General features: G+C 41.7%; 2 protein-coding genes across 3 annotated transcripts in view; one reads left to right on the top strand and one right to left on the bottom strand.

The window, feature by feature from the left end:
- Positions 1–3,918: 3,918 nt before the first annotated feature.
- Positions 3,919–7,385, bottom strand: LOC113023667 (uncharacterized). Its single transcript, XM_026169915.2, has 4 exons — positions 7,121–7,385; positions 6,022–6,155; positions 5,512–5,608; positions 3,919–5,361 (listed from the first exon to the last, which is right to left on the bottom strand). The coding sequence occupies exons 1-4, from the start codon at positions 7,383–7,385 to the stop codon at positions 4,193–4,195; spliced, it is 1,665 nt and encodes a 554-aa protein (XP_026025700.1). The 3' UTR covers positions 3,919–4,192.
- The window catches only part of LOC113023666 (uncharacterized), a 16,208-nt gene continuing 11,946 nt past the window's right edge, over positions 7,365–11,626 (top strand). Inside the window, exon 1 of one of the 2 annotated variants that reach the window (XM_026169914.2) lies at positions 7,365–7,502. Coding sequence is in view for 1 of the 2 variants with exons in the window: in XM_026169913.2 (XP_026025698.1) it covers positions 9,035–9,305 (271 nt within the window). In the remaining variant the exon portion in view is untranslated. Of the gene's footprint in view, positions 7,503–8,687; positions 9,306–11,626 lie in introns of those variants that run through there. The other variant, XM_026169913.2, reaches the window with a different exon arrangement.

Raw genomic sequence — 11,626 nt, 5'->3', positions numbered from 1 at the left:
CAGACCTGGACCAGTACGCCTCATCTGTACTGGATTACATCTCCAAAACCACAGACAGTGTCACCACCCAGAAACGGATCACCATGTACCCCAACCAGAAGCCTTGGATGAACCGGGATGTTCGTCTCCTCCTGAAGGCCCGCAACACCGCCTTAAGGTCAGGAGATGCACACGCCTACAGTACAGCCAGGGCTAATCTAAAGAAGGGCATCAAAAAAGCCAAACACCATTACAAAAAGAAGGTAGAAGAACACTTCTCCAACTCCAACCCCCGACGCATGTGGCAAGGACTCCAGACCATCACAGACTACAGGACCACCAAACCCTCCCCCGCATCCTCTGATGTCTCCTTCCTCAACGAGCTCAACAACTTTTATGCTCGTTTTGAGCGAGGGAACCCCACAACCACAACCAAAGCAGACGTGACGCCAGACCACCAACCTCTGACTCTCTCCCCCACCGATGTAGGAGCGGTGCTGAGCAGGATCAATGTCCACAAGGCTGCAGGTCCTGATGGCATCCCCGGGCGTGTTCTCAGAGCGTGTTCTGGGGAGCTTGCAGGAGTGCTGACAGACATATTCAACCTGTTCTTGGCCCACGCTGTGGTACCGGCCTGCTTCAAATCCACCTCCATCGTCCCGATACCCAAAAACTCCAACCCATCTTGCCTCAATGACTACTGCCCAGTAGCACTCACTCCCATCATCACTAAGTGCTTAGAGCAGCTGGTCCTAGCACACTTCAAATCCTGTCTCCCCCCCACCCTGGACCCCCACCAATTCGCATACCGCCAGAACAGGAGCACAGAGGATGCAGTCTCCATCGCATTGCACTCTGTCCTCGCACACCTGGACAACAACAACACCTACGCCAGAGTGCTGTTTATAGACTTCAGTTCAGCGTTCAGTACAGTCCACCCCTCGCAACTCATCAGGAAACTGACAGACCTGGGCATCAGTTCCCTCATCTGCAAATGGTTACTGGACTTCCTGACCAACCGCCCCCAACATGTCCGGCTGGATAACCGCTGCTCATCTACCATCACAATGAACACCGGTGTACCACAAGGCTGTGTGATGAGCCCTTTCCTCTACTCCCTCTTCACCCACGACTGCAGACCTACTGATGGTTCCAACACCATCATTAAGTTTGCAGATGACACCACGGTGATTGGCCTTATCAGTGACAACGATGAGGCCGCCTACAGGGAGGAGGTGGATCGTCTGGCTGAGTGGTGCGACACAAACAACCTGCTGCTTAACACCGAGAAGACCAAGGAGCTCATCGTGGACTACAGGAGGAATGCTGACCCACATCCACCCATCCACATTAAGGGGACGGCTGTGGAGCGTGTGAGCAGCTTCAAGTTCCTGGGAGTCCACATCTCCGAGGATCTCACCTGGACGACCAACTGCTCCAAGGTTGTCAAGAAGGCTCACCAGCGCCTCTTCTTCTTGAGGACTCTGAGGAAGAACCACCTGTCCTCAGACATCCTGGTGAACTTCTATCGTTGCACCATCGAGAGCATCCTGACCAACTGTATAACAGTCTGGTACAGGAACTGCTCTGCCTCGGACCGGAAGGCGTTACAGAGGGTCGTGAAAACTGCCCAGCGCATTGCCGGAGCACCACTTCCTGCCATAAAAGACATCTACAGGAAGCGGTGTCTGAAAAGGGCTGGGAAAATCATCAGAGACCCCAGTCACCCATCACATGGACTCTTCACCCTCCTGCCCTCTGGGAGGCGCCACAGGAGCCTCCGGACTAAGACCACCAGGTACCGGAACAGCTTCTTCCCCACAGCTGTCAGACTCCTGAACTCTGCCTCCTGACATCTGACCCACATTAACACATGGACTGAACATACACACACCCACAATGGACAACTGTACCCTCAAACACACAATAATAACATGGACTGAACCACCACTCACAACCACTAGCACTTTATATAGCCTCTGTAGAAACTATCTACATCCTCACTTATCTTAACTGCACTACTGTATAGCTCTGTGTAAATAATCATTCTGTACATTCGATCATTTTTAATCCTACAACTGTTTACAACTTGCATAGTTCCCATTTCTGTATAACTGTATATCTCAGATTTCTGTAAAGTTATTTATTTCATATTCTGTATAGTTTTTCATATTTATATCCTGTTCATAGCCTGTACATAGCTTGTACTCACTACAGCCTGTACATACTTATAATTATAGAATATTCACAACATACTTCATACCGTGTACATTATAACATACCATAATAGACCCATTTCTGTAATATACTCACATATCTATATTATTGCTAATATATATTGTAATATATCTATATCACTAAAGCACTTCTGGATGGATGCAAACTGCATTTCGTTGCCCTGTACCTGTGCATGTGCAATGACAATAAAGTTGAATTCTAATTCTAATTCTAATTTAGACAAAAGTTAAAAAACACACACACACACAGTTGTTGCATCTTGTGTTTTTCCTGAGTCAACCTTTTCTCTTTACTCTTGTAAATCTAGAAGCTCTTATTGACTTTTCCAATCAATACCAGATCTTACAACATCAAATAAAGCATTTGAAGAAGCTGAGGTCAGACTTATGCTAGGCTCAGTCTACAAACTACAGATGTTTATATAATTTCTTGCTCCACACAGATGGTGAATTGACCAAGAAACACAACAAAGTACACAGATATCCATCCATCTCTTCGACTTAGCCTTTCCTGGGTCGAGCGGGGGGGCCCTATCCCAGCTGTCTAAAGGCAAGAGGCAGGGTACACCCTGGACAGGTCGCAGGGCTAGCACATAGACCAGTGGTTCTCAAAGTGTGTGGCAGGTGGGGCACAAGTTACCTGGCAGAAAAGTTATGTGGAACTAATGATTAACATCGGGATCACTTTCATGGCGGTACAAAGAAATTCGCAGCAGTTACATAAATAATATGCGCATCCGCTGAAAAGCTGCAGCCGTTTGTGTAAGTTGATAGTCGCAATAAAGAAGTGTACTGAAAACTGCGAATATGTGGTCAGGTCAAACCCAGAATTGGGGCAAAAAAAGACCTGACCGCGTTTGCACTTTTCAGTACACTTCTTTATTGTGGCTGTCAACTTACACATGCAGCTGCAGCTTTTCAGCTACAGCCTACACACATCAACAACAACAGGACCTAGTTCAAGCCGGCGAGACGTGATTGGGGATGCCGCTCAGGTGCGTCCGCCTCCCCCACAGACCATGCCCCACCACAGCTCTGCAGTCAAAAACAGGCTCACTGCAACCACTAAGTGAATAGTACTAAACTCACACTAAATTATATATACCCTTCATTTCTGTTCACAAGTTTCTGGATTTGTTTGTTTTTTAATAAAAAGTGTTTTAAGACTAAGACTGAACTGTATTTTTCCATGTTTGGCAATGTTCAAATTCTGTTTAACTGGTTGCTTTTTTGAAGAAGTGTTGCAGAGTAATGAAGTAGTGTAGTGACAAAAGTTACAAATAGTTGTTTGAAATGAAAGTTGTTTGTTTAAAGCAAAAATAACTGAAGGATTCATTGTGCAGCTAGGCTTTTCTTTCTTTCTTGTGTTTAGAGGGGGCGTGTCATGTGGGGAATGATGTAAAATGTTTGAGAACCACTGACATAGACAGCCATTCTGACTCACATTCACGCCATGGGCAATTTAAAGTTTCCAATTAACCTATCTCCACTATCTGCATGCCTTTGGACTATGGAAAGAAGCTAGAGTAGAACCCACGCAAACACATGCAAACTCCACACAGAAAGACCCCTGCTGATGGTGGAATTGAACTAAGTACCTTCTTGGTGGGAGGCAACAGTGAAAATCAAAACATTACTCCATTACTACCTGGGTGACGTCATTAGGAAGTATGTGCCAAGAACTAACTTCAGGAAACAAGAATATAAACAGACGATGGCATCTAAAGCCAGTTTTATTTTCAATCAGCTGAGTAATCACAAAGATATTGTTGGTCAAGTTCTTCAGTTATACTCCAAGGCAGTATATTTTTAATGAGTATAAAATATGCAGCAGTAACTGATTACAAATGAGACTTGTTTAACTGAATGTGATAGACCTTATCTATCCATCACAGGCTCATTAATATAAATATTCACTTAAACCTTCAGATAGCACAAATAATATTAAATAATTTGATACTTCTTCTCCCAAGGAATTATAGATCTGTCATGTGCTTGCGTTGATGGGATTTCAGATGATCCAGGCGTTTGAAGCTGAGACCGCAAACAGTGCAGCAGTATGGTCTTTCCCCTGTGTGGGTACGCTGGTGAACCTTCAATATGTCTGCTCTTGTGAAGCTCTTGTCACACATGGTGCACCGATGAGGTTTTTCCTGTGTGTGAATTCTCTGGTGCAACTTAAGATTCCATAGACGGCTGAACTTATTCCCACATACTGTGCAGCAATATGGCTTGTCCCCTACTTGACCACATTTGTGTGCCTTTAGGTCAGAAAATGAAGGAAAACCTTTACCACAATGGCTGCAGAGGTGAACCCCTTGCCCTAAATGAGTCCTTTGGTGGACTTTAAGGTTACAAGCTTGAGTAAAGGTCTTTCCACACTGGTTGCAGGAGTATGGGGGCACTTGTCCAGTGCCTTTGTGTGTGTGTTTGTGAGCCTTGAGGGAAGCAGAATCCGGAAAGGACATGGAGCACTGGTTACAAGTGTATCTCCTTGCTCCTCTCACTGTTGCCTGAGGTTGCATCTGTTGTCCCACGTTTAAGGTATCGCTGTACGTATCTGAAGGCTCATACATATCCTCAGTGCTGTCTAGAGAAGGGCCAATACGAATACCCTGGCCGCGGAAGCTGAATCTACTACCTGAATCACTGGACACTTGTTCAGGGTACAAGACATTTGTGTCCTGCAGATACCCCTCCTCATTAATTAGTAAACAGCTGAACTCTCCACTTACATCAATGTTAGTCCTAGAGGGGGAACCTGAGGGTGAACCTTCCTGATCCTTTCTATTCCGCTGAGTGCCTGTTTGGTAAGTTTGATGATCAGCTCCTTCTGGTGTTACCACATCCTCATCATAATGGCCCACATAACTCAGATCTTTGCCCAGGTGCGATGGTGAATGTATCCCATCAAAATTACCCATGTCTATCATTCCAGTGTCTCCATATCCAGACTTGTCAATGCCATCTAAGTCTTCCATGCCGTACCTGTTTGGGAACAGAGGTTCAGTCGGTTCACCCGAGTGTCCATCATTGTTTGATTCTGCTCTCTGCTCAAATCCAGTTTCCCAATTTACTTGGCACTTTGGGATCTTTTGGTCATTAAAACATTTACTGGGTCCTGGAAGAGCTGACACATCTGCTTCTGAAACACGAGTAGTGAGAAAAAGTTAAAATAGCCTCACTGCATTCAATATACACCATACATTGTGTTGTCTCTATTTGTACAGCACTTGAAAAATTAACGAGAAATTAATTTGTTAAATTTTCTGCATGTACTTGCACAGAGACTTACCATCTAAGCTGATGTGCCACCCTTGCGACTCATCATTTTCTGGTTGGATCTGAAGAGCTTCTTCCTTGAACAGTCCAGTGCCTTGAATACCTGATGACTGGGGAAAAAAAGTGGAAAGGCAACATTAATCCATCAGGTTTTACCTTAGTTGCCTTAAGTAGAACCCTAACTTTGGCAAGCAGATCTAACGTAATGCTTAAGGGTTTTTCAAACAAAAAATAATTAAAATACTTAAAAATATTACATGGATGCTGTGTAATGTGCACAGTCAGTTCCCATACCCCCACAATTTTTAACAATATAAATGATTCAATTTTCATGGTGCATGGCTCACCAAGAGAACATTAGTGAACATGTCTCCCCCTCACCCCCCCCAAAAAATAAATAAATAAATAAATAAATAAAAATCACATTTCGTCATAATATGAGACTAAGTGGCTTAAACACACATTTTATACACTTTTGTTTTGTAAATTTATAAAGCTGTATAATGTAATAAAACTATCATACCTGCGTTGCTTTTGTGGCACTTTGGCGCTCTATTTTTTCCTCTCCTTCCTTCTCATGGCTCAGTGTACATCCATCAGCTCCCTGGGAACTATTTATTTCTTCATGAAGCACAATCTCCTGTTTCAGGCTTTTCTCTGAAAATAATAGAATTTCAAAGATTTAGAAAACAAAATAAGGCAAAGGTCAGTTGACTTATATAATGTCAAGAAGATTGCCTCTGAGCTCTAGCAATCTTCTTTAAGCAGCAAAAAAGGAAACAATTTTTGGTGATTAGTAAAAATCATAATTAACAGTGGGTGATCAGAATCTCTTTATTTTCCCCAGTATGTTTAACTTAGGGTTACAAATCCAAAAGCCAAAAGGAGAAATATGTGAATATGTGGCTATGAACATAGTCAAAAGAAACATGATTATGTTTCTCTTAAAACCCACAAGAAATAGAATTATAGATTTCTTCTTTGGGGGAAGAGATGTAGCAGTATATTACAAAGTTGTACAGACAAAGTTCAAAGTATTTTAAATTAACTTTTTTCCGCATTCTGGTGCTTGATTTGAACTTAAGCACGTTGTCTTGACCATGTCTGCATGCCTAAATGCATGGAGTTGCTGCTATGTGATTGGCTCTATATTATTTGTGTTAATGAACAGCTGAACTGGAGTAACTAATGAAGCAGCCAGAAAGTGTTTATTCATTTGTGATCAAATTCTCCAACCTGGCTTCATAAGTACTAGTTACACAAGTAAGATATGCAGAAGTCAGGCACCACAGTGTGAGTAATGCAGATTAAAGAATATGTAATGCAAGTTTATGCACTGGAAGTACCTTTATTTCCAGGCAAAATTTTAAAACAACCACAAAGTGTTTAAAATGTATTCTGTGTATGCTGCATTTATACAGCTGTGGCCTGAGGTAGTGTAGTCCAACCCCAAATACTTAAATAATCACATTTCTTAAAATATTTGCAATATTTATACACCTAGTTTTGTTTGTAATGGAATTGTTAATGTAATGTTAATTCTAATGAAAGGTTAACTCTTCATTAGCCTTAAGAAAATAAATACAGGTAAAACATGGACGACTAACCCTAGAAAGACCCACCTGAGGTTCTGGGTTGGTTCTCACTGGATATCCCGACTTTTCCACAGTCAATGCATCTCCCTCTCCAGTCTCCCTCTCGTTCTTTGCGACGAGTCTCCGACCACTTCAGTCGTCTCTTTAAGGACTCAACCTGCTCCCGGCACCGCGTTACTTCTTCCAAAAAACTGTCCTCCACCAACCGGGTGATCTCATACATAGCAGCCTTGAACACCGTCTCCATGACGCCAGAAAGCTGTGACTGAAACGTTAGTATAGTCTCCGCCATTATAACTGCGCTGTGGCTTAAAGTCTTTTTAATAAACGGAAAAGGAGGAGAAAAAATGACTGGCAATTCAAAGCCTGTTGTTGTTGACTGGCTACAGCTAAAGTCGGTGTCTCTAAGGTAGATGTGTCCGTTTCTTACACGTGCTTTTTGTGTAGTTAATGATTTATGGATTGTATCGGTTGTCCGAGTTTACAGCTTGGTTGCTTTCATGAACCCTGCTGTTTAAACAAAGTGTCATGCTAACGTTAGCTGCAACTAGCTCGCTCCATTAGTTCTGATTTATGTTTAACGGATTCTGGACACTATTTAATTTGAAAAAAACATAAGCTCGCTTGAGATTTTTGACATAAATGATCGCATTCTTTACATATCGTGTATTTAGAACTCAGGCTTAGTAGAAAAAGTAATTCCGTAGCTTAGCTTTACTCTTGCGTTATGACATTTCTCCCGATTCCGTAATCAACGACACTTCCGGTATCTAAATACGGGTCGTCGATTGGAACAATTTTCATGCTACGGAAGAAAGAAAAGAGAACTGGTTCCAGTGGGAAACGTGCTTAAAGAGCACTAAATGACAAGGGTGGAGAAGTATTGTCATATTAGGATACTGTTCCATAAATAAACAGTTTCACATCCAAATTAAACCTTTTTGTTGCTTCAGTTAAATCCCATTTTGCATCTTAAAGTTCACCTCTTTCACTTATGAGACAGGAAGTGAAACGTGTTTTCTCCGTGTAACGTGTGTGCTTTTTGTGTCATTTTTTAGACAACAAGTAGATTAAAAAGATAACTGTTTTAGCATATGAGCACGTGTTATGTGGGGCACAACCAGCCCATGAAAGGGTTCAGTTTGGCTTGATGAAAGGCAAAATTTGAAAATTGCAGTGCAGTCATTAATAAATAATTTTATTAATGTCAAAACGAGCGATAGTAACTACAGAGATGGTTCCTTAAACTAGTCAAAGAGGACATGCAGAGGCTGTGTGTGACAGAAGAGGATGCTACAGATACGATGAGATGGAGTCTAAGTAATGACTTATTTGGAAAATATTCTTTACGATTTTAAAGATCAGTTCATTCACTTTTGGAGGAAGAGGAGTAAGTAAAAGTCGGTAAATCAATAAATAAAAGTAAATAAAAAAGCACATGGAATAAATTAAAGTTATGCATGAACTAAAACAAGTTCGACACCCCGGATATCTTAAAGTTCCGATTAATCCTCCAATCCAGACGGTGGCGGTAATGCTCTTAAAAGCTGTTTACCAACTGCGGTTAAAGCAAAATCGACGAACAAGAAAGCATAATCTCAGCTGCAACGAAAAGATTGAGGTCTCTTGGTGTTGTGTGGGATTATACGACGGTAGTAATAATAATTCGGCGCCGACAGATTTCCTAGTTTATTTTTTGTTCACTGACTGAACTTCTTCAAAAAGCAAAGTTTGGCTTGAAGTGAAACACCGGATGCTTGCGTAAGTCAGTCATCCAATGTGCGTCACACAAAGCAGAGATCGCGTCCGTCCGTCCGTCCATGTGAAGAAGCCATGTTGGCGGAGCTTCTGACGGCGTGCCTTTAAAAAAAACGCCAGAGTAAAGACACTCTTTCAGGTGGGCTCGTATCTGTATCCAGGAAGTACAGTACGACAAACAAGATGTCTTCGGACGATTTTCAGACGAAGTATGCCTCTTTCATGGAGAGCATGCTGAAGAGCGCTGTTGCAGAAACCACGAAACTTTACGAAACTATGGTTGACGAGCTGAAGGCAGAAATATGCAAAATCAAGAAGGAGAATGAGGACCTCAGAACAAAATGCAGCCAGTTTGAGAACGCGAAAAGCCAATCGGGCAGTTATCAAAGAGAAAAACAGCCTCTTCCTGGGCAAAGCAACGACTTCGAGAAATGCGACACAGCCGTGCAGTGTGGTGAGTTGCACAGCATGTTAGCCACCCCGAGCTAACTAATATTAAGTTATAACTGGCTTATGATGGTATGTGTTGTGTTTAGCTAACATTTTACGTGTATTCATGTTATCTGGAACACACTGAACATCATAGTTGTTAATGCTTGCTTCTCAGCATAGTCATCTTGAGCGTGGGATCCAAAATGGGAGGGAAACCATACTAGTTTCTCCATTTTTAGAGGACAGTGGACGTTGGTCCAAACTTCAAAAAATCGTCTCTTTATGGCTACATAAAGCTCAAAAACGTTTTACATATATATATATATTTATAAGGAACTGAACAGATGCTCCATAATTATTCAAATGAAATCGAGCATTGGTATAACTGATTTGAGCTAAATTGACTGCTCCTTTACAGCTCAGACTCACCACTTCTATCTTTATATTGGTTTTTATCTATAAAATACAATTAGGATTAGCTAAAGGAAGCCAGAACCTATTCTAAATTGGCCAATCAGTTCTTTATGCCCCCCCAAGTATATTTCTTTTTGTTCGTTCTGCTGTAGTTTACAGACCGTTACACATTACAAATTTTTTACGTCAGCATCCTGGTCGTGGACACCCATGTCACATGCAAACCTGTTTCTTATTCTGTTTGTAACTACGTTCACACTCAATGGTACTAAGGTTTTCCCACACAGGAAGCTGGTGAGGTGCGAATGAGGGGGCTGATAACGAACTGCAGTCTTCTAATGGCACTGGCATAGTGCCAGGCAAAACCACTAAGACGTGTATTTAAAAAAAAAATTTAACTGAACTGAAATCTTATCAATGTATAGCTTTATTCCACACTTGTATTTAGATATTGATAAGTTGTGTAATAATTCTGAAACAGAAACTAGAATACAAAGGTCCATAAACTTGTATCACAGATGTTTTTGTGTACTCTAATGTAGTGTTTAAAGAGCATTCAAAACATCAGAATGTTTTTTTCCTTTAGAGGAGATGATTAAGACGAAGTATTAACCAAACAATTGTTTAAGAGAATTGCTGCCTCTCTGTTGTTGTTAGAATGTTTTGCAGAAATTAGAACCCTTTCTCACTAGTAGCTACTCAATGTGACTCGACTCTACTCGGTTACTGACATTTTCTGTTATAATTGAGTTCCACCTAGTGTGCGTGGGGTCATTATAGCAGTGCGTCTGGAAGTCCCAGATTTGAATCTGCAACAACAGTATTAAGGTCTATACATAATGACTGTGTTGCGAAAAAAATAAATGAAACTATGAATGCAAACTTGTTTAGACACTTGTGTAGAAGGGCAATACAGATTAATGAACATTTTAATAAATATAAATATGCCAGATTATACCATTGGGCTGATTTTCATCTGCAGACCCTCTGGCAGGTTGGAGTTAAACAAAAGTTAGTAAAAACATACAGAGACACTATTTACAGATCATGTGGCAAGGACAAAAACAGTGATCACATTATATTAGAACAAACAATGACAAGAAGAGGGGACACAGAGGACAGTATAGATGACAATAACGGAAACACATCAGTTATTAGGGCTGTGCGATATGACCAAAATCTCATATTCCGATATAAGAATTCTATCGTCCCGATAACGATATAAATCACAAAAATGTAACGTTTTCTGTCAATTCTATGGATCTCGGGCAGCTCGACTTGCGGGAAGTGTTTCCAGTTGCGCGTCATGTAGCTGGAGTCGAGTGTGTTTTAACCGATGCATGAAACGATACATTTTTAGTAGAGCTGGGCGATAGAACGATAACGATATGTATCGCGATATAACTTTTACTCGATAGAGAAATTAAGCTATCGCTATAGACCTCGCCGCTCTTGTCCTCTTAAAAAAAAAAAAAGGTCAGCCAATCCAAATTAAGTAGCGCAGAGCCGAACCAATCACAGCCGTAGCGTCACGTCGCGTGACTTGTTACGTACAGCACAAGTGCCAAGCCGCACGTGTGTTTGTTTGGGAAGCAGCCAGCGGGTAATGGAGCCAGCGCATAATGGAGGAAATGAGTGTGCCGACTAGAAAAATCAACCGAGTGTGACCCGAAGAGAAAACAGATGATGGTTCCAACGCCGGAGAGATTGTCGAACGGAAGAGCCATAGAAGTTCCGTAGTGTGAAGGTATTTCGGCTATTTCAAGTCTGACAAAAAAACAGAGTAGCGTGCACTGTAAATTGTGCCGAAAGCAAGTCTGGAAATACAATAAACTGGTGCATGCATCACACTGTGCGCCACGTTATTGTTTCGGTGAAATGAATTTCTACAATACTGTTAATTCTACTCTCTGCAGTGTTTAAATGCTT

The sequence above is a fragment of the Astatotilapia calliptera genome, chromosome 6 (genome assembly GCF_964374335.1).
Source record: "Astatotilapia calliptera chromosome 6, fAstCal68.1, whole genome shotgun sequence".
NCBI classification, from domain to species: domain Eukaryota; kingdom Metazoa; phylum Chordata; class Actinopteri; order Cichliformes; family Cichlidae; genus Astatotilapia; species Astatotilapia calliptera.
Note: the sequence above shows the minus strand (reverse complement) of the source record. Positions and strands in the feature narration are given on the sequence as shown.

Bases quoted from the DNA above. Each gene is read 5' to 3' on its own strand.
- LOC113023667 (XM_026169915.2), bottom strand. From the start codon at position 7,385: ATGGCGGAGACTATACTAACGTTTCAGTCACAGCTTTCTGGCGTCATG. The intron at 5,609-6,021 runs GTATGATAGTTT...TTTTTTCCCCAG, and splicing joins GTGCCACAAAAGCAACGCAG to TCATCAGGTATTCAAGGCAC. The intron at 5,362-5,511 runs GTAAGTCTCTGT...CTCGTGTTTCAG, and splicing joins GTGGCACATCAGCTTAGATG to AAGCAGATGTGTCAGCTCTT.